Here is an 18,148-nt window from a genome sequence, read left to right as displayed (position 1 = left end):
TTATGAAGGGTGATGTTGTCTTTTGTCTCATCATTAAAACAGTCATACTCTGCCAGAGCTGAAAGTGTGGTTTGGAGATGAACAAATGAGTGAGGGGAGCTTGGAATTTTCCTTCTAAAGATTATAGTATTTAATTAGGATTCTGAATGTACTCTTCTTCTGTAGATCCAATGCCTAAAGGTTATGAACAGTGGTACGGATTTACTCAGTTTGCACTGGAGTTAAATGAACTGGACCAGCAAACTAGATCATTACTCCCATCCACTGATACGCGTTTTAGGCCAGACCAAAGGTAAGAATTTTTAAGTATCTTCCTCACATAGTTCTTCATCTTCTCTATGGTCACTTTACCCTAAGCTCCAACTATTTTGTGCAGATACCAACAGCGTGTTTCTATTTCTACATTAATGTGCATCTGAAACAGACATTTTAATCACTTATCAGAGATGGTCTCGTCATGATGGACCAGTGTTTCCTAAGTGAGCTCTTCGATGCTTTTAGAGAACCACCTTTCAAAAAATATTAAAACTTCAGTACTTCAGGTACTGGATGTTGAGTGTCCTGTGTTTGAATAGCCAAAAACTGAGGCACTTGAAACTTCTCTCTGCAGTGGAATTTTTGCTGTTTCTAATTTCCAAGTAAAAAAATACAAAATTACTACAACTCTGAGCTTGTCGTGAGACTTACTTTTCCTGAAGTGCTTTCTGACAGTGCAGTTGCCTGCAGATGTGGCTGTTCATCTTTCAAACCCTGTGAACTGCCTGCTGTAAAGATTAGATTCTGGAGCTCTAGAGGACCTGGCAAAGATGGGGAACATGAACACCAATTGTCTCTCTCATCACTGCTGGTGCTACAGGTTTCTAGAAGAAGGGAATATTGAAGGAGCTGAGATGCAAAAGCAGAGGATTGAGCAGCTACAGAGAGAACGACGGAAGGTGCTAGAAGAAAACAATCTAGAGCATCAGCCTAGATTTTTCAGGTACTATATACTAAGTAACATGTACTACCATGTATTGCAATTCTTGTTATAGATCTGGTTCTAATTTTTTTTCCAGGCTCTTCTACAGTCTTGATTTTTCCACTTGCGGAATGTAGAACCTCCAGACTTAGTTAAAACTCAGAATTCTATCTTGTCTTTTCATTACTGCATCCCTGAATTTCTTTCTAATTTTTTACCTTTATGGCAACTTCTTTGAATTTTCCTGAATGAATGTAGAATTTGTGATTCTTTCAAACAAGGTCAAGTGGCTGGATTTAGCTAAATTATCTCTATGAACTTCCCCTGAATTCAGTGGGACTGCCTTGTGCAGAAGTCTGCAGAGTTGGAGCCTTTCATTTCCAGGGCCATTTTTTAACATGTTTCCCCTATTTCATGGGGAGAGAATTACCATTCAGAGGGCACTTTGTTTCTTCCTGTTGTAAATCAATTAACAGGAGACTTCAGCCATCCAAAGACAAAAAGGAATGCTAATGAGGACATGGCCTTTGCCCTCCAGTTCTGCACTGAAAGAGTTGGAGCCTAAGTGAATGTTGTATGGGCCTATGTATCACAGTTAACAAATCTGGGATCCTAATTTTTTTCTGGATACATAGGTAATGTATTTTTGAGGAACACAAAAGCATTTAAAATAGGTGCAAAAAGGGAATGGCTTAGACCACTAGATGTGTGACTGGCTGGTGAGCTAACTCATCACATGTCGATCACACCTACTAAAGAGAAGTTAACTGTGGCTTCCAGCAGAATAGAGGCAAAGTCTAATACTTCACAATTGTATACTCACAGTGAGAATTGTGAGTGAGGATTTGAATCCTTCCAATGATGATTTGAAAACTGAAATTTGTGCTGTAGATTAAAATAACAGAATACAGAGTTTAATTACTATATAGCAGAAGTGTTACCTGGTGTTAGAGAAGATATGAATTATGCATTTGGCTTTTCAATAGTGATTTCTCTCTTCAACAAGTCACAACCCTTGATTTAGTTTCAAAATAGTTGTTTATTGTGCAAGAAATGTTGCACACTAGTTTAAAAGCAGACTGATTCTTTCAGGGTAAGGTATCTAGTGCAATGAGGGTTGCCTCATGACTGAGAGCTTATGGGCTCTCTTTATGCAGTAACTGTGGCAAGCCATCTTTAGAGAGGGAAAAGGAATATTTCTGCTTAGCCACACAAACCTGCCTTTGAGACCATGAAAAAAACATGGACTTTATTTAGTTTTACGTGCTAAGCACTGGTATGTGACAGTGCAGTAAGTGTGTTGATCTCAGCTGAACACTAGGCTACTGAGGTGTTATCTTCAAGGCCAAGTGCAGACATACAGTTTGACTCTCCAAGCTCTACTGCCCTATTTGAAGGCTGCACCTGGTTTGTGGGCTGGATTGGGTATCTGTGCATAGTACTGCATTGCATTACACAGCATTGGTATGGAAAATATAAGCTTTATGTTTAAGACATCTGTTTAATCTTTAATAGGAAATCCAACGATGACTCCTGGGTGAGCAATGGAACCTATATGGACCTTAGAAAAGAACCCGGCTTTTCCAAACTGGACAATCCTGTCCTCTGGTGAAAGAGGAGCTAAATGAAGATATTCTGTGCTGCATTCTTAGATCTGATTTAAAAGAAGTATATATAAAATACACCTATCTATATATATATCTATATATACACACACACATATAATATATGTGTGGGGTGTGTGTATGTGTGCAAGTGTGCATATCTCCAGAATTGTTCTTAATTTAGAATCTGATAATTCATTTCCTTTACTCTATTGCAGTGATCGTTTGAATGTATAAATAGCCTGAGTTCTTTTTATAAGATATTTAATAAAATAGTACTGAATGTTAACAGCAAGAGGGAAAAGAGGAGCTTTTACACTACTTTTCCAATGTGTAATAATGTCAGTTCTGAGTTAACTTAATGCCTTATTGAATTGCAGTGGAAACAGTGGCATCAGCAGTACTCTAGCTGTGCTGAGAAATCAGAGTGCAAGCCTTAGTAACTCAAACTGTAGGTAAGCTACCACAGTTAGTTTGGCTGCCTCTGGGCTGGTATAAATTGCTAAAACAAGATGACAGCTGGTGTTGGAATCCGAGTATGAACTTTTGCTGCTTGTATAAAAGATTTAATTAAGCTTTTGTTTCTATTAGCTTTCTTCTTAGCATTATGGAAGAGGTAGTTCTGAACTTACATCAGTGGTTCTACTGCCTTATATGTAAACTGTACCCAGCTAAGTGTAGTGCTAGAAATTCAGGATTCGCCAAAATTTTCCACTGGGAAAAAATTCCACTTTGGATTTATCGCCCCCAACAGGGCAAGAGGAGGAGATCCTTTGTGTATATACTGCTTGAGCACTGACTAGACAAAGAAGCTCTCTCTTTTTCCAGCAAGTAAAACCTATACAGAGCACGAAATCCTGTGCTTCCATAGCTTCATTTGTTTTTATTAACCTAAAAATTGCACCAGTAAGACTTTTTAAAAAGTAAGCAAACTGATTGTTTTAAGCTAGAAATTTTTTCTTAGTATTTTGATATTTTCTACCTCTTAAGAAATAAACAACATATTTAAAAATCTTATATTTAAAAAATGACCATCTGCCTTATGGAGAAGTGTATGGAGTCTTTGATCTTCCTCTATTTGTTTGTTATGTTCAGATAAAGATTCAGATGTCTTGCACTAAATCAGTTGCATCCCTTTCCTGTAATTTCACACATATGGCTAGATTTGTGAAACTACTGAACCATAGGTCAGAAATTCAGCAGGAAACAAATGTAGCAGAAGTTGCACTTTTGAATGAAGATTATAGAGATGGGCAGTATTCTTGGTTTTTCCATCAAATCACAATGCCACAATTCCTACCTGTCTGCAGTTCAAACCTGACCCATGATTCTTCAAGTCTGTTCTATGAATGATCTATGTACCTCTCCGGCAACAACATGGTTATAGATCTATATCTTGTCACCACTACCACCACCCCCCTTTTCTTTTTCTTACACACAACTTCAGTAACACAAAACATAACCAAATGTTGTTGGCATGTTAAAACTGGCTTATGACTGGAACAATTGGACATGGCACGGATAAGGTAGACTCTTTGGGGGGTAGTAGCTTTGAAAAGCTTGCATTTTACTGTGCGCTGCATTGTGCTAAAGAAAATCCATTCAAGATGGATCCATCTGTTATATGTAACATGAAGGAAATACTATGAAAGCTTGCATTTTAAACCAAATCTGTGATGTCAGATTGGATGTATATTTGAATTTTGCTTTCTGTTACCTTGAAGATCCATATTCTTAGAGGGAGATGAATGCTTTTTCACTATTTTTCCCTTTGCCTAGGACCTCTGCCTCACTATGATTTCTGTAACTTATTACCAAAGAAGTCAGCATTACTCTTTCTGTTTAGTATGTCTTTTAAATACTTGACTACAATGCCAGCAACTTGCAACAAGGCGAGCTTCACATCAATATAAAGGCAAAATCTGGGCTTTGATTACAAAGGAAATCTTAACTTCTGGGGGCTGTTTGGCTTTTCAAGGAAAGTGAGGATCTCTTCGTGGCTTGTTCCCTTCCTGTGTTTTATTCTTGTACTATCAAAATATGGCAAAGAAATGAGTTGATATTTGTAATTATCCTTGCTGTCAGTAGTTACCATTTATACTAAAACTAACATTCATTTTACAACAAAGTCGGGTAGGGGGAAATAAATAAAAAAACTTTTAAGTAAGGGAACAATATTTGTGGACAATGCAGTAAACTTGTTCATCATCGTATTTGGCAGCTACTGTGATTACTGTCTGATCCGATTGCTGGGTTTGTATTTTCTGTGTATGGGGGGATTTCCCCATACTTTGACAGGTGAACTGATAGTTGACAGCACCTGAAATTAAAGAATTAGTTGCCAAAAGGCACAGTATTGCCATACATTCATTTAAAACCTGCTGATTTTAAACTGATCTCGTATTTGGTGGTTTTGATATTTGGGAACTCAGACTGGCAGTGTTGCCGTTTATCTTACAGTCTAAAATATCTAAAATACATAATGACGAGAAGCATTTATTTGGCTTAGTGCCTTATATTAAAAATTCTTCAGCAAAATTCCCGTATCAAGAGGGTAAACTCCAGAATTTCACTATCAGCTCCAGAAAAATAATGCTTGAGAATAATCCAGGGCATTTCTTAAATACATGAAGTAAAAATCATTGCCCAAGTAGTAGCTCCTTTTGTAAATCTCTGACACACATCTGCAAACACGATATGACCAGTTGTGAATGATCCTCTGACCCCATGTTTCCGACAGCAGCACAGTTGTCCCTGCTTACTTTTGTATTGTTTTGGTTTAGTCGTTAAGCTTCTATCATCTATATATTAAGAAGTGGAAGAAAATTGTCTTGATGTTATCTCTGTGTATTTCTGCATAAAAAATATATTCATTATCACAAACCTTACTATACCCTATACAGTTATTCTTGTTAAATATGAAATTTTGATAATTCCCCAAAACTGTGTATATGTTAGTGTGCACAATTTGCAGTAGCTTTCTGCAATATAACTAAGACTGTTGTTTTTAATAACTGACATAGAGGGACTTTTCCCTCCCCTGTTTCTACTCTGTATCATGAAAAGAACATACTGGACAACTTTCTGCTTCCTTTCATATGCAGCAGTGATCCCCAAGCTGTTCAGCTCAATGGATCAGTCTTAAAATTTCCTGATGCCCATTGCCTGCTGTTACAGCTTTCTTATTTGGTAACTATATAAACATTACTAAATATGATTTGGGAGGGCAGTTTGAGAAGCACTCATCTAGCACTGCCTTTCTTTGTGAAACCCTTCAGAGTAAACCACTCACAATGAATTTATATCAAGATAGATGATGGAACAGCTAAGCAGCTAAAACTGAGCCTCTGGGTCCTAAAACACTGGCTCAGTTTTCAAATTACATAGCAAAGACAGCAAAAAAATCCAGGGAAACAGTGGTCATGGAAGCAGAAACTCACAACTCTGCTTCCAGTTTTGCAGGCTTAACACTTGTTACAGGGGAATTATGAAACAGTGTCACTTGTTTAGGAGGCTACTCTTAGTAGCATAAAGGGCCCTTTAGACTGAGTGGAACTGAAATACCCCATTAATCACTGCTTTTCTTTCTGTATCTCTGCTCTCTGATATGCTTTGTGTTGATTTGCCAGCACTGATGTACTTCTTTCAGATCCAGCAAAGTACTTAGGTTCTGTATACAGAGCTTAGAAAATAAGATGCTTGTAAAGAAGAGCAAAACCAGCCAAAATTGTGATAAGGAAGCATCCTAAAGAGCTGTTCTTCCATCAACAAGTTGTTTTTTTAAGGACTAGAAGCAGGATTTCTGCTTTTAAAACTGGGCCTCTGGAGGAGGTGCTGGTTGCAAACAGTCACCTTATTATTTGGCAGTTTACTGTTGAAGTCAGATCACTGTACAAAAAAGAACACAATTTTATGGGGCTGGAATGTACAACCAGGGGCAGCTTTTGGATTGCACAAGGGTCCAGTGCTGGTCCCAGAAAAGCCAACCAAAAACCAACCTAACCTCACCCATTCCCATGCCTCAGGTGTTTACAGTCCTGTTTTCTGTGTGCCCCCTCATGTCTGACAGTCCTTATTCAGCATTCCATTTTTCTCTTTATTAAAAACAATCTGAAGAATAGAAAAACAGTCCATTCTAACAAGCTTTTAAATGACAAATCACGCCTAAGATTTAGGTAAAAACTTTCCCTCTAAACATTGTGACCTACTTCTGTATGTTTTCCTTTACTCTGAGCAAGACTTTCTTCCCATTTGCACTCTCGAGTCAGGCGTGGTAAGGGTGGCATGCTATGGAAACATACATGAGCTCTGTCTGATAAGTATACTCCTGATCAGTGTCCTTGCATCTGCTCTCGTGCATCTCTTCTGTTGTCTCTAGATGCCCAGCTTTGCAGAGCAGGACGTTTCCACCATATAGTGTTTTATTCAATACAGCACTTTTTGCGTACAAAAGGGAAAGATGAAATCCAACTTTTCCACAACTGAATACATCTTGCAAGGGCTAGAGTCAGATGGTGCTATTCAAAGGAGTGAAGTTTGAAAAAAGGGTTTTTTTGGTTGAGTGTGTTTTCATTCATGGATTACGCCTACTATAAATAAAAGTCACAGGATTCACTAACTCATCCTTTCTATTTTCTAGCTACTGGTGGGTGCAACTTACTCCAGCAGCTGTGGGTTCATAAGAAACAGCACATGTTGTCTGGCTTCTCTGTTGAAACTTGGTAAATGCTGTACCTTACCACCAAATGTATTGTTGTACTGCTGATTCTTAGATACTGTTCTTGCTGCAGCTTTTGAAAGCAATAAGAGATTTTCCACATACATAGTTGCCATATGTTAAACGATTATTTTCAGCAGTTCCTTTTATATATGAATTGTGGATTTGATGGTTTTGTTGTATGAACCAGAACTGTATAAAAGCTTATGAGAATGTTTGGGAGGTTGATCCACAAGAGGTGATGAGCTCCTTCAGTGCCACACCTTGGAGATGGCTGGTATCCCTGAGAATCAGGCAGTCTTGTATTTATGTTAACAGTATTTTACTAGTTCCAGGACTGGAAATACATACCACATGTATGAGGTATTGCATATGCAAAGCTGCTAAATGCTGAATGCGTTGTTTGTTTTGATAGGGCATTAGTGATTTCAGAATGAAGTTATCTCGTGTTAGAATTATCACTGACTTCCAGATTTTTGAGAAGACTTTCTGTAGCCAGGATCGTTCCTGGTTTCTGCTTTTACTCCAAAACCCTGTAACAATGTTGGAGCACCTTGGTGCACAAGTTGATTTATTATTTTTGTCTCTGTAACCAATTTAGTTGGATGTTAATAAACCATACTTGCAAAAGGTCATAGAGCACCCTGACTTTTTCCCAAGAGTTGTAAGCATCTTCATCTTTTAAGTCTAGCTGCTGTAGTGATCTGTGCGTTTTACACTTTCCGAAATGGCAAGTATGAAAGAGCTTCCCTCTGCTAGAAGCCTTGTTCATCACTCTCACAGTCGGTCCTGTAGTTGTGCGACGTTCCAGTTGTTTACCTGCACTCACTATACAGCACTGTCACATGGCTGTTATGCCTGACACTGGGGCAGGGCAAGGGGTAAGCTGATGAAATTAATTTACAGCTAGAAGTTGATTTTTAAAAGCAGTTTTTAGTAGACAGATGTGCAGCATAAATGTTATGCTTTAGCATGAATGTGGAAACCACAAACCACATGTTCTCCATAAAACAACTTTAAAAAATGGGGAAACAGAGTATTTACTGGATAAAATCAATAAAACGAAATTGTATCAATGTGGTGTTTTCTCCCTTAGAGATGGTGATTCAGGACAGCTGTGCCAGTGAGATCTCAACTATGTCACACCATGCCACCATATGTATATAAGATGCAATACAGATGGATTAGGATCTTGAAAAACACGGGAGTACAGTGAGTGTAATTCCTGACCAACCTATAATTCCTGACTGCAGTTCTGCAGCACTTCCTAAGTTCACTGTGTGCAAAGATTTGGTGGGAGGGAGCATGGAAGTTCTAGGAAGAGCTGGGAAAATTGGATCAAGAAATCTGTTACCACACAAAATATCCTCAGCTGTTGTATATGGAGGAATAAGGATAGAGACCAAAAGAAAAACAGTTTTTATAGCAGGCAAGAATCAGCTTCTGGTTTTTGAAATCCAGCCATTTTGGTTCTATATTGGGTGAAGAACTTTGGAACTTGTTCATCATGTCAGTGGGAATCACTTCATTGCTGTTTAATTTCATAGAGATCTAATGTGCTTATAATGGCACCTGAAATAACCAGTGTTTAGTTCAAATTGCTGGGAAAACAGCAGTTTACAGAAGCAGTTAATATTTTTGTCATACTCACACTCAAGGAGAGGAAGATGGCATAGTTGTGTTCCTTATCGGTGCCCTAATCACGAACACCTAGGGCAGTAAGAACTACTCTTGCAGAGAAATGGGTATGGAGTCAATTTCTCCGGATGGCCCCTTGAGCTAATGATATGCCAAGTACTGACAATGTGGTCAGTGCTACTGAGACAAAACAGGCTGTTCTGCCCTATAGAAGGGTCAGGTAAGCTTTGCTGGTATAGACCTTCCATTCAATCTGTGTTTAAGGTCAGTTGTCTATTAAATTACAGTAACCTTTATTTTAAAGTCACTTTGTTTACTGCTGAGTGATTCAGACCATCACAGCATGAGGAAAACCACTGGCAGCTGAGCAAAGCTTACTCTGAATCGTAACTGACACGTCTTGCCTTCTTTTTCTTCTTTTTTATGCCTCTGTTACATTTCTTTCCTCTTGCGAACATTGCTCCCCAAGCTCAATTTGTTGATTTTTAACTTAGGCACCCTCTTGTGCAGGGGATGCATAAGAATATGTAGGGTTATGCTGAGTTTTTGAATGGGGTTAAAAGCTGGCCAGCTAACCAATTCTGCTGTATACTTATGCATTTGTATCTTTGTACCAAAGGAAATATTTGAAATTGCTGTGTGCAAACCCTCATTTGAGATAAATCAACATTGCTCTACTGAGCTGAGTATAATGGAGGCTTAAGTTAACTGCAAATTTGACTCTGTGGGCTCATTTATGGAAGTTTTTACAAGATCTTGGAACAATAATAAATTCCTGGGAGATGAAACATTGTGTAAGAACATCAGCTGATGCTGCTGTCTGTAGTTTCACAGACTTCGGGAATCACTGTCTTTCCCTAAGTGTTAGGGCAATATTTCTCTTTGAGGATTTTCTGAGCTGATGTTTCACTTGCTATTTTACTGAGACCAGAGAACCTGAAAATAAGATTATTTTTTTGTGTGTGTAGTTAACATTGGTTTTATTAAAACTTCTTCAGTAAAAAACTGCTTTCCTAAATTACAAATTTCTTACTAACTTGTGTTGGAAAAAAACAGGAAGCCATGATAAAAGGCTGCAGTAAATCTAGTTTGAATTACTGCAGTACATGCCTTGAAAAATGCTTTCCTCCTTTGGTTTTATGAGGGTGTGTGTGCAATGTCTAGATTGCTGCCTAGAGCAAGGAAGATTATGTAGATCTATCAATAGATGAGAACCTGTCTAATAACTGAGAAAGATTTACTGTTTTGTTTACTCTTGGGTTTGTTATTATTTCAGTCATTGACAGACTGAAGATGGAGTGAACTCAAGAGGTACTTGTATTCAGTGTTACTTGCACTTCAGCCAATGAAACCAATCTTGTGAAAGCAACTAGAGCTATATAATAGCTATACACATATTTTGGATGAGACAATCAATTTTCTTACGAAGTTCAAAAACAGTGTAACAAATTTTTGAGTCCTTTCATGGCAGAAACTTCTACTGAGGAATTTGCTTGAGAAAAAGCACCAGAAGCAGGTCAGTTCGAGCAAACTGAGTTCTCTAGTTACCAGAGGATACCTATTCTTAACTTGTTCCCTTTCATTTTGAAGAGAGAGTAGAACTTCAGCCAAAGTTGATGGAGGGTAGGGAACTCACAGATACTATAGTCTCACCTTTTGTGGATTACAGAAACTGGAAGAGACCTGCAAGAGACATTGCAAGAAAGGCCATAGTAGGAGCTTCACTGTATTTTATCTAGCTGCAGAGCTCCCTAAAGCTGATGCTCATGTGAATACTTTGGTCTTGATACCAATGGGGATTGTCTGAAATGATGGGGGAAGGGAAAGAGAGCAAAGAGTATATGTTGTTGAAATGAGATTCTCAGTATTGAAATGTGCTGTCACAAGGTCCTAGCTAAAAGAATGACTGCAGTTCATGCTTTCCCAGTACTGGTTGCTCACAGTTTCTTTTCATACAAGCACTTCCTTTCAGGACACAACTGGTCTTCCTTCTCTCTCAGAAATTGCACTGTCACACTGTGGTGTATTGGCAGTGGTGAGGCCTGACGGTGAAGAACCAAGTAAGCCCCAGCTCAAGCAGACTGTGACCAGTTCTGGAGAAGGCAGCACATTCCTGTCTCCTGGTTGCGAAGAGAGCAGTCCACACAAGGTTACTTGCATCACCCATTATAGGTGCTACTCACTCAAATCAGTGTGTCGTTCAAACAAGGGCAGTGTAAGCAGCAAGAACACCAGTTTCAGTCTATGATAAAGGAAAATAAAACACATTTTTAATTGTCAGAGAACAGGCTTGTCTGTCAAGAGACAGAGAACTGACCTTGCTGTCTTCTGGGGCAACACTTGTATATAATAAAAGAAACTTCCATGCAATGATGAGCCCACACAGTTTTCAGCCACTTGACAGCCCTTGCTCATTGTTCCAAAAAGAACTGTGTTCTTTTCATCCTGCTTCCCTTTAGTGGGGAAAAACCAGGTATGCTCTCACCCCAGTGCCTATAAGACATTGCAAAGAAAACCCTTCAAGCACTGAAACTGGAGAGCAGCAATAGCAAGCTGAAAATTTAGATGGCTTTAAGAAGAAACATGCAGCCTTGGTTTTAATACCCATCAGGGCTGAACTGTCAGCCCTGTGAGAAATAGGGCGGGCTTTCCCTTTTGTCCTCCCTTGCAGCACACATTTCCACAGCAGAAGGTATAGGGAGCCCTTGGAAGCTCCTGCTGCGGAGACCTTGGGAAGCTGCCCTGACTCACCTTGTAGTAGTAATGCAGCCTTGCAGGTACTCAGGACCCCCTGGGGCCTCTGGCTTCTTTGCCACTTGTGGTCTTCTCAGTGCGTGTGCTACTTTTGTAGGCTGTAGCCTGCTTCAAAGGTCTCTAGACAAAATTCTCAATCTCTTTGTGGGTACTTAAAAATGCATTTACTTTGTTTTGGAGAAAGCCCTTTCAAATTGCCCTGGAACAGGAACTGCAGTTGTTCAGTTCTGAAAGACAGCTGACAGCAGGTAATGAGAATGGGGGCTAAGGAGTTGCAAATTAACTGGGAAACAAAATAAAGGAGGCACAAAAAACAAAAGGGAGAGACAAAATTTGTTTTAAATCATAACAAAGCTATTGCTACAAATGTAGTAGTTGAAAATGTGTCTGTTGTTATCCAATGAAATATTAGTGTTAGCTTCAGAACATGTTGTGAGGTTTGACTATGGCTGTGCTCCAGTTCCGTGTCAGTGTAATACAAACACCATCCAGCTGTCTGCCTCGTGAGGAACAGCAATCACACGCTGCAGGTTCTTTAGAAACTTCTGCCCAAACCATTTGCTCCTGCAGTTGGATAGTGAGTGCTTTTGAGGGCATACACACCCATTCCAGGGATGCTGGAGGAAGTATGTGAACCAGAATAAACATGGGGAGCTGATCGAAGAAAACTTCTGACAGTCAGCTTTCCTCTCTCCAGGCAGCTTCAGTCACAGGCTCTTCCCTGCAGGCCATTTAACTCCTCTTGTTTTGCCAGTTTTGTCCTACACTCTACGTATTCTTTAGATACGCTTTTCTTAGTTCTTCTATTCTTTGTAACTTTAAGGATGTCTGTAAATAAGAAAATCGATACGAACTGCACTAACTTTAGGATCATGTTTTTTACTGACCTAAAAATGTGACAGTAGAACTATGAGTGGAAGTACCATTTATTAAATCAATATGTATTGTGTAATCATTTACAGTTGTACCTAGCTGCCTGTAGTACTAGGCACTGTGCAACTACACTTTAAACAGTGCCATGTGCTGTACAGTGATATTTTAAAGAACCCTACTACAGTGCTTACACTCTGAAAGGTGTATGTGTGCAGAGCCACAGAGGTGAAGTGCCTCAGTTTTTGGAGGCTCAGTGACACGTATCCTCTGTTTGTAATGTTCCATTGAAAAAAAACCAAAAAACCCTAATATTTGTTATTTTAATACAGTTTGACTCTGTAGGTCCTGTTCTGATCACCTGCTAATGGTCAGCTCCATCTCTCTTTCAGAACTGAACAACTGGAATTCCTGTTCCATTCCTTTTGGCTAATTAATGAAGAAGGCCTGCTACTGAATAGCTTGAACAATACAGCAGCCAGCTGGTTTTTGATAAAACATTAATGAGCCCAGATGGTTCGTAATAAGCTATTATGGAAAAAGACTTTTGAGACACGCAAGAAACGTTATCTATTCCTAAGTCTTCCTTTATCATTACTCTAAAAGAAATAATGTTCTGTGGCTGCCATCTAATCTACAGTTTAAAGTTAGAAGCACTTAGTTCATGCAGCTTCATGCAAACTGTCCTCCATGTTATTGTTGGAGAAATCATGAGATGACTCTTTAGGGAACCACAATCGATGAAACATGATCCCAGCCTACCCTTTCTGACTATTTTCTTAAAATCATGGTGAAATCATCAAATAATCACAAGGTTTTCATAAATGTTTATAAAGTTACAGTCACCCTACCCTAAACCACATCCATTAGTGATGAGAGCTTTCACAAGTGTCAGAAAGGAGCCCTGTGCCACAACACACATGCTACAGGAAGGCAGATAGGACACTATTTCTCCCCATCAGTACTTAAAGCACCAAGATCTGGCTGAGTTACAGCAAAAAGGCTATGCTGAGTTATACTGAACACATCTGCCTCCTTCTGCATCCCAGTGTGGCATGCTCCAACTGTCCTTCAAAGGGATTAAAAGATCCAGATGTAAACCATTTTTTCCCCATGTTGGTCCCTAAAGGTAGCAGAGATGAACCTGACACTGTAAGACAACCTCTAAATAGTGACCAAATTCATCTCACTAGCAAAATCTTCAAGTGGTTAAAGATGTCACCTTCCTATCACCGCTGCCAAGGGCCAAATGGGCTTGGCCCACATAAACAGGTAAAGAAATGTAGCAGAACACTGCTCTGGCTGCTATGAACTCGCAGGGTGCCCCCTTGCTTCCTGCATCCTCCCTCTGGCCTCCCCTAAACAGGACACAGTCACTCTCTGTTTCCTAAGCCTGTCCCTAGCTGCTGGCAGCGTGACAGGGCTGATGACAGCCACAGCAGCAGGAGAGTCAGAAAGCTGTTGTGTGCAACGGGGAATGTTTTGGAGGACTGAATGCTACAAGCAAAAACTACAGATCATCCCACCAAAACAGCTGATGAATTTTAATGTGAAACACAAATGAGGCTGGCGAGTTGATCTGAAACAAACAAAAACTGCTGCTCAGATCTTATATTCTTGCAGAAAGAAACGGGGCAGCGGGAGAAGTTCATTCTTTGGCTGGTGATTTGGCTTATGCTGCTGGACACCTTTAAAAAGATTAGCTACCCAAGTATTCTTTTTTTCTAAATAGAAACCCAAAACAATTTCACACTTTCTTCCCATTTCCTCTGCAGAACTGAAGCCAGCAGACCCTTCTCCAGCCAGTGTGAGGATTTCAAAAACCCTAGCATTCAGCAGCAGGAAGCTCTGGACAACCACCAATATACAGGCAGAATTTCAGTGAGCACTTTCCAGCCAGGCTGAATGCAGCCCCAAACAACTCAGTGACAGCTACAAGGCATTATGTACCATTAGTACTGCTGTTAATGCTGGCCCCGTGGATGCACTTAGAAAAGCTTTTTAGGATAGAGGATGAGACAAAAAAAAAAAAAGTTGCTATTAAGAAACCCTCCTTTGTAGCCAATTTTGGACTTACAGCCCTATGCCAATGGCTAAAAAGATAAGGCCATATTATGCCACGATGCAAAACAAAAAAGTACTGCTAAACGCTGATAGAATGCAAAGCCATTTTCTGTACCTGGCAAATAACCATTCTGCAATGCTGACATCTTGTGGTGGCCCGCTCAATGTTTTCTTACCTTAGTATTACACCTGGGGAATTTCACACACAGCTATCGTGCTGGTTTTTTTCCTTTCAGACTACTATCTTTTGTGTTATTACTCACTTCTGTGCATTACTGATTTCTTGAGTTGTGGCTGTGAAGTTCTCGTGTCAATTGTCTCACTTATTTACTTAAATGAAGTAGCCAAATCTTGTCCTATACCAAAAGCAAGTTGTCCAAGAAGTAAAAAGTTTCTGGTTTTCTCCTTCTGCTCTTTCTGCAAGATGCTCTTCTCATGCACCAGTAATGCAAGAATCTTCTAATGCAGAAGTGATGCACTTCATGCTCAGGAGATGGAGTGTGTGGCAGACAGATCCCAACACAGACCACACTCAAATGTGTATTTCTCCAATACAATGTTCTCCCTGCTGGTATCCCATGAAGGCATGAGTTTTGACTGCAGTACACCTGAAGGGCATTTCCACAAAGACTGAAGGCTCAAGGTGGGTGTTCAATCCCAAATGTCTCCTATTTGCAGCCAGTTTTGATAATAGTCTTCAAAGCCTCCAAGTTAATTGCTGAATAACCCCAAAACTGTTCTCTCACACCCAGACACCTATGTTTCTGTCTCTTCTAATTAGAGAAGCATCTGAAAACTATCCTATATTGGCTTGAATCTTTCAAGTGGATAGATTCCTGCCCAAAGCTTTTTCTTGAAAAGATGGAAATATTCCTGGTGTGGGCACCCTTTATTTGGTGTGCATGCAACAGATGGCAACATCCTTAAAATGACTAGCAAGTTTCACTGGGTTTATTTGTATCCTCCTTCCCCAGTGAATATTTCCATGGCAATGTGGTTCAGTGCAACTTCCTGCCTCGACTTCTCAAAATACGCTTTAGCAGACACTTGCATTTGAAATGAATCACACGTTGCCACTCCCTGGAAAAACACATGACAGCTGATGAAATATGTGCTATTACTGGCCACTGTGGGAGATTATTGCTGGAGCTAGAGATTCTGCAACTTGGTGCTGCTCCTAAAAAGAGTTCTCTTGAGGATGTGTGGGCGCTTTTCCTCAGGATGAGGCTCCAAGAGTGGAGCTTTATATATCTAAATAGATAAATATATATATTAGTCAATAAAAGTAAATTATCACAAATGCAGATCTTACTTAGTTCCATTTAGGCTATTTGCAAGCAGGTGCAACCCCAGAAGGGAAATCTACTTATCATTAGTTCACTAAGGATGTCATCTGCGGGAATCAGAAAGGGGCGATGGATTAAAATCTGCTGAGATTAATTGGAAGCTTTAGATAATGAATGTAGTTAAACAGGATGGAAGAAATGGATGCTCTTTCGTTGTATGACCTACTACTTCTCACCCAGGACTGTTCATTTAAGAACGTGCAACTTTCAACATCTGTTTGTTGCAAAGCCCAGGTATTACTCCCTTAAGAGGTGGTAATGTGACACTCATGACTATACCCTGCAGCTTCAAATGCTCTCTTCAAACCATAAGGGAAGTACCTGGCCTCTGGCACAGTTTGCTTGAACAAGATTTCTTTGATGTCTATTATCCTGATAAACTACTCCTTGGGTTTCTACAGACTCATCTGTTTTTCACTGGCTCAGTCCTTTGGCATCGCAAACAACTTGTTTTATTCTCATGTTATATTGCTTTCAGAGGGCTGTGATACAGTGAGGCAGGTCAGTACCTCATGCTGTGCTCATGAGCCTGACCCTATGCTTCACTGATCATATTGCTCATTTTCTGCAGTGCTCCTGTTCAGGGGCTCTGGACTGCAGATTTTGGCTTTGAATCACAAAATCATAGAATGGTTTGGGTTGGAAGAGAGCTTAAAGCTCATCCAGTTCCAACACCCCTGCCATGGGCAGGGACACCTTCCACCAGAGCAGGTTGCTCCAAGCCCCTGTGTTCAACCTGGTCTTGAACACTGCCAGGGATGGGGCAGCCACAGCTTCTCTGGGCACCCTGTGCCAGCACCTCAGCACCCTCACAGGGGAGAACTTCCTAGCATCTAATCTGAATCTCCCCTCTGTCAGTTTAAACCCATTCCCCCTTGTCCTACCTCTACATACCCGTGTTAAAAGTCCCTCTTCAATTTTCTTTAGGCCCCCCATAGGCACTGGAAGCTGTTCCAGGATGAACCAGCCCAGCTCTCTCTGCCTGTCTCCATAGCAGAGGTGCTCCAGCCCTCTGAGTACCTTCCCAGCCCTTCTCTGGACTCACTCAAGTAGGTCCACGTCCCTCTTGTGTTGGGGGCCCCAGAGCTGGATGCAGCACTGCAATGGGGTGTCTCATGAAAGCCAAGTAGAGGGGGAGAACTCCCTCCCTTGTCCTCCTGGTCCCACTGCTGACGGTGCAGCTCAGAATGCAGCGGGCTTTCTGGGCTGTGAGCTCACACTGCCACTGGGAAGCTCCTGTTTGAACCAGGACAACTTTGCAAGGCCAAGAGTGCCAGCCCTGAAGCTGCAGACCTGCTGCCAGGGCTGTTCCTTCCACCAGATTCTGCACACAGGCCACTGACCCTCTGCACCTACGAGCATGGGTGAAGCGAGCTAGGTTTGAGAGGAGTCACAAAAATGTCCTTTATAACTGTGTCACAGAATATGTCAGTCAATTATAACTAAAGAGAAGAAGTTGCCTGTGTTATTTGACAGGAAGCAGCCACGCAAACCCAGCTTTCCACCGCCTTGGGGAGCTGATGGGCACAACCGAGCCCTCCACCTCAGCCCCTGGCAGACCACACGCCACACCGGGCAGCCCCACACGGAGCCCTCCAGCTGGATGCCCTGCGTGCAGCCACCTCCCGGCAGCACATTCAGCCCGCCCAGATGAAGAGGCAGACCCGGTGCAGGGAGGTAGAAGCCGCCCCGGGCTCTCGCAGTCGGATAGCGGCAGCGCTCCTATCCCCGCCCTGGACCATGTGCTGGGGCGGCGGCCCGGCGCGGCAACATGGCGGCCACGCCTCGACCAGCGCCCTGGGCGCCGCCTGAGCACAGGCGGGGCTTGGACGCCTCTCGCCTCACGGGCGGCCGGACCCCCTCCGCTGTGCGGGCGCACTCAGCTACACCCGGAGCTTCGCCTCCGGCACCTCGGCTCGGGGCTTGGCTCGGTCGGTCAGAGTGGGCACGCCCCGCGGGCGGAGCTCGCCAAATCCTCCGGGCCCGGCGGCGGGGATCGCCGGGAGAGCTGTGAGTACGGAGCGGGCCCGGGGCTGCGGGGCAGGCCTGCGGGGCCTCGGTCTGCTGTGTGCCCCGGCCGCAGCCGGACAGATGGGTACTCGGGAGGAGCCGCAGCGGCCGGCTCGCTGCGGGCCGGAGCTCTGCTCTCCTTCGCCGCCAGCTCCTGCGTGCCCTCGGGCAGAACGAGGCGGAATGG

General features: G+C 41.7%; 2 protein-coding genes across 9 annotated transcripts in view; both read left to right on the top strand.

Annotated features, from left to right (window-relative positions):
- OSBPL3 (oxysterol binding protein like 3) overlaps positions 1-7,912 on the top strand; it is a 127,615-nt gene extending 119,703 nt beyond the window's left edge. For 7 of the 8 annotated variants that reach the window (XM_065665876.1, XM_065665875.1, XM_065665879.1 and 4 more), the window contains 3 exons: positions 166-292; positions 857-979; positions 2,474-7,910. In XM_065665876.1, coding sequence (XP_065521948.1) covers positions 166-292; positions 857-979; positions 2,474-2,570 — 347 coding nt within the window. In that variant the 3' untranslated portion in view covers positions 2,571-7,910. Of the gene's footprint in view, positions 1-165; positions 293-856; positions 980-2,473 lie in introns of all 8 variants that reach the window. The other variant, XM_065665872.1, reaches the window with a different exon arrangement.
- A 9,732-nt stretch (positions 7,913-17,644) lies between these two features.
- The window catches only part of GSDME (gasdermin E), a 30,859-nt gene continuing 30,355 nt past the window's right edge, over positions 17,645-18,148 (top strand). Inside the window, exon 1 of the mRNA XM_065665888.1 lies at positions 17,645-17,961. The gene's annotated coding sequence lies outside the window, so the exon portion shown is untranslated. The remainder of the gene's footprint in view (positions 17,962-18,148) is intronic.

Source organism: Lathamus discolor, chromosome 2 (genome assembly GCF_037157495.1).
Source record: "Lathamus discolor isolate bLatDis1 chromosome 2, bLatDis1.hap1, whole genome shotgun sequence".
Classification (NCBI taxonomy): domain Eukaryota; kingdom Metazoa; phylum Chordata; class Aves; order Psittaciformes; family Psittacidae; genus Lathamus; species Lathamus discolor.
Note: the sequence above shows the minus strand (reverse complement) of the source record. Positions and strands in the feature narration are given on the sequence as shown.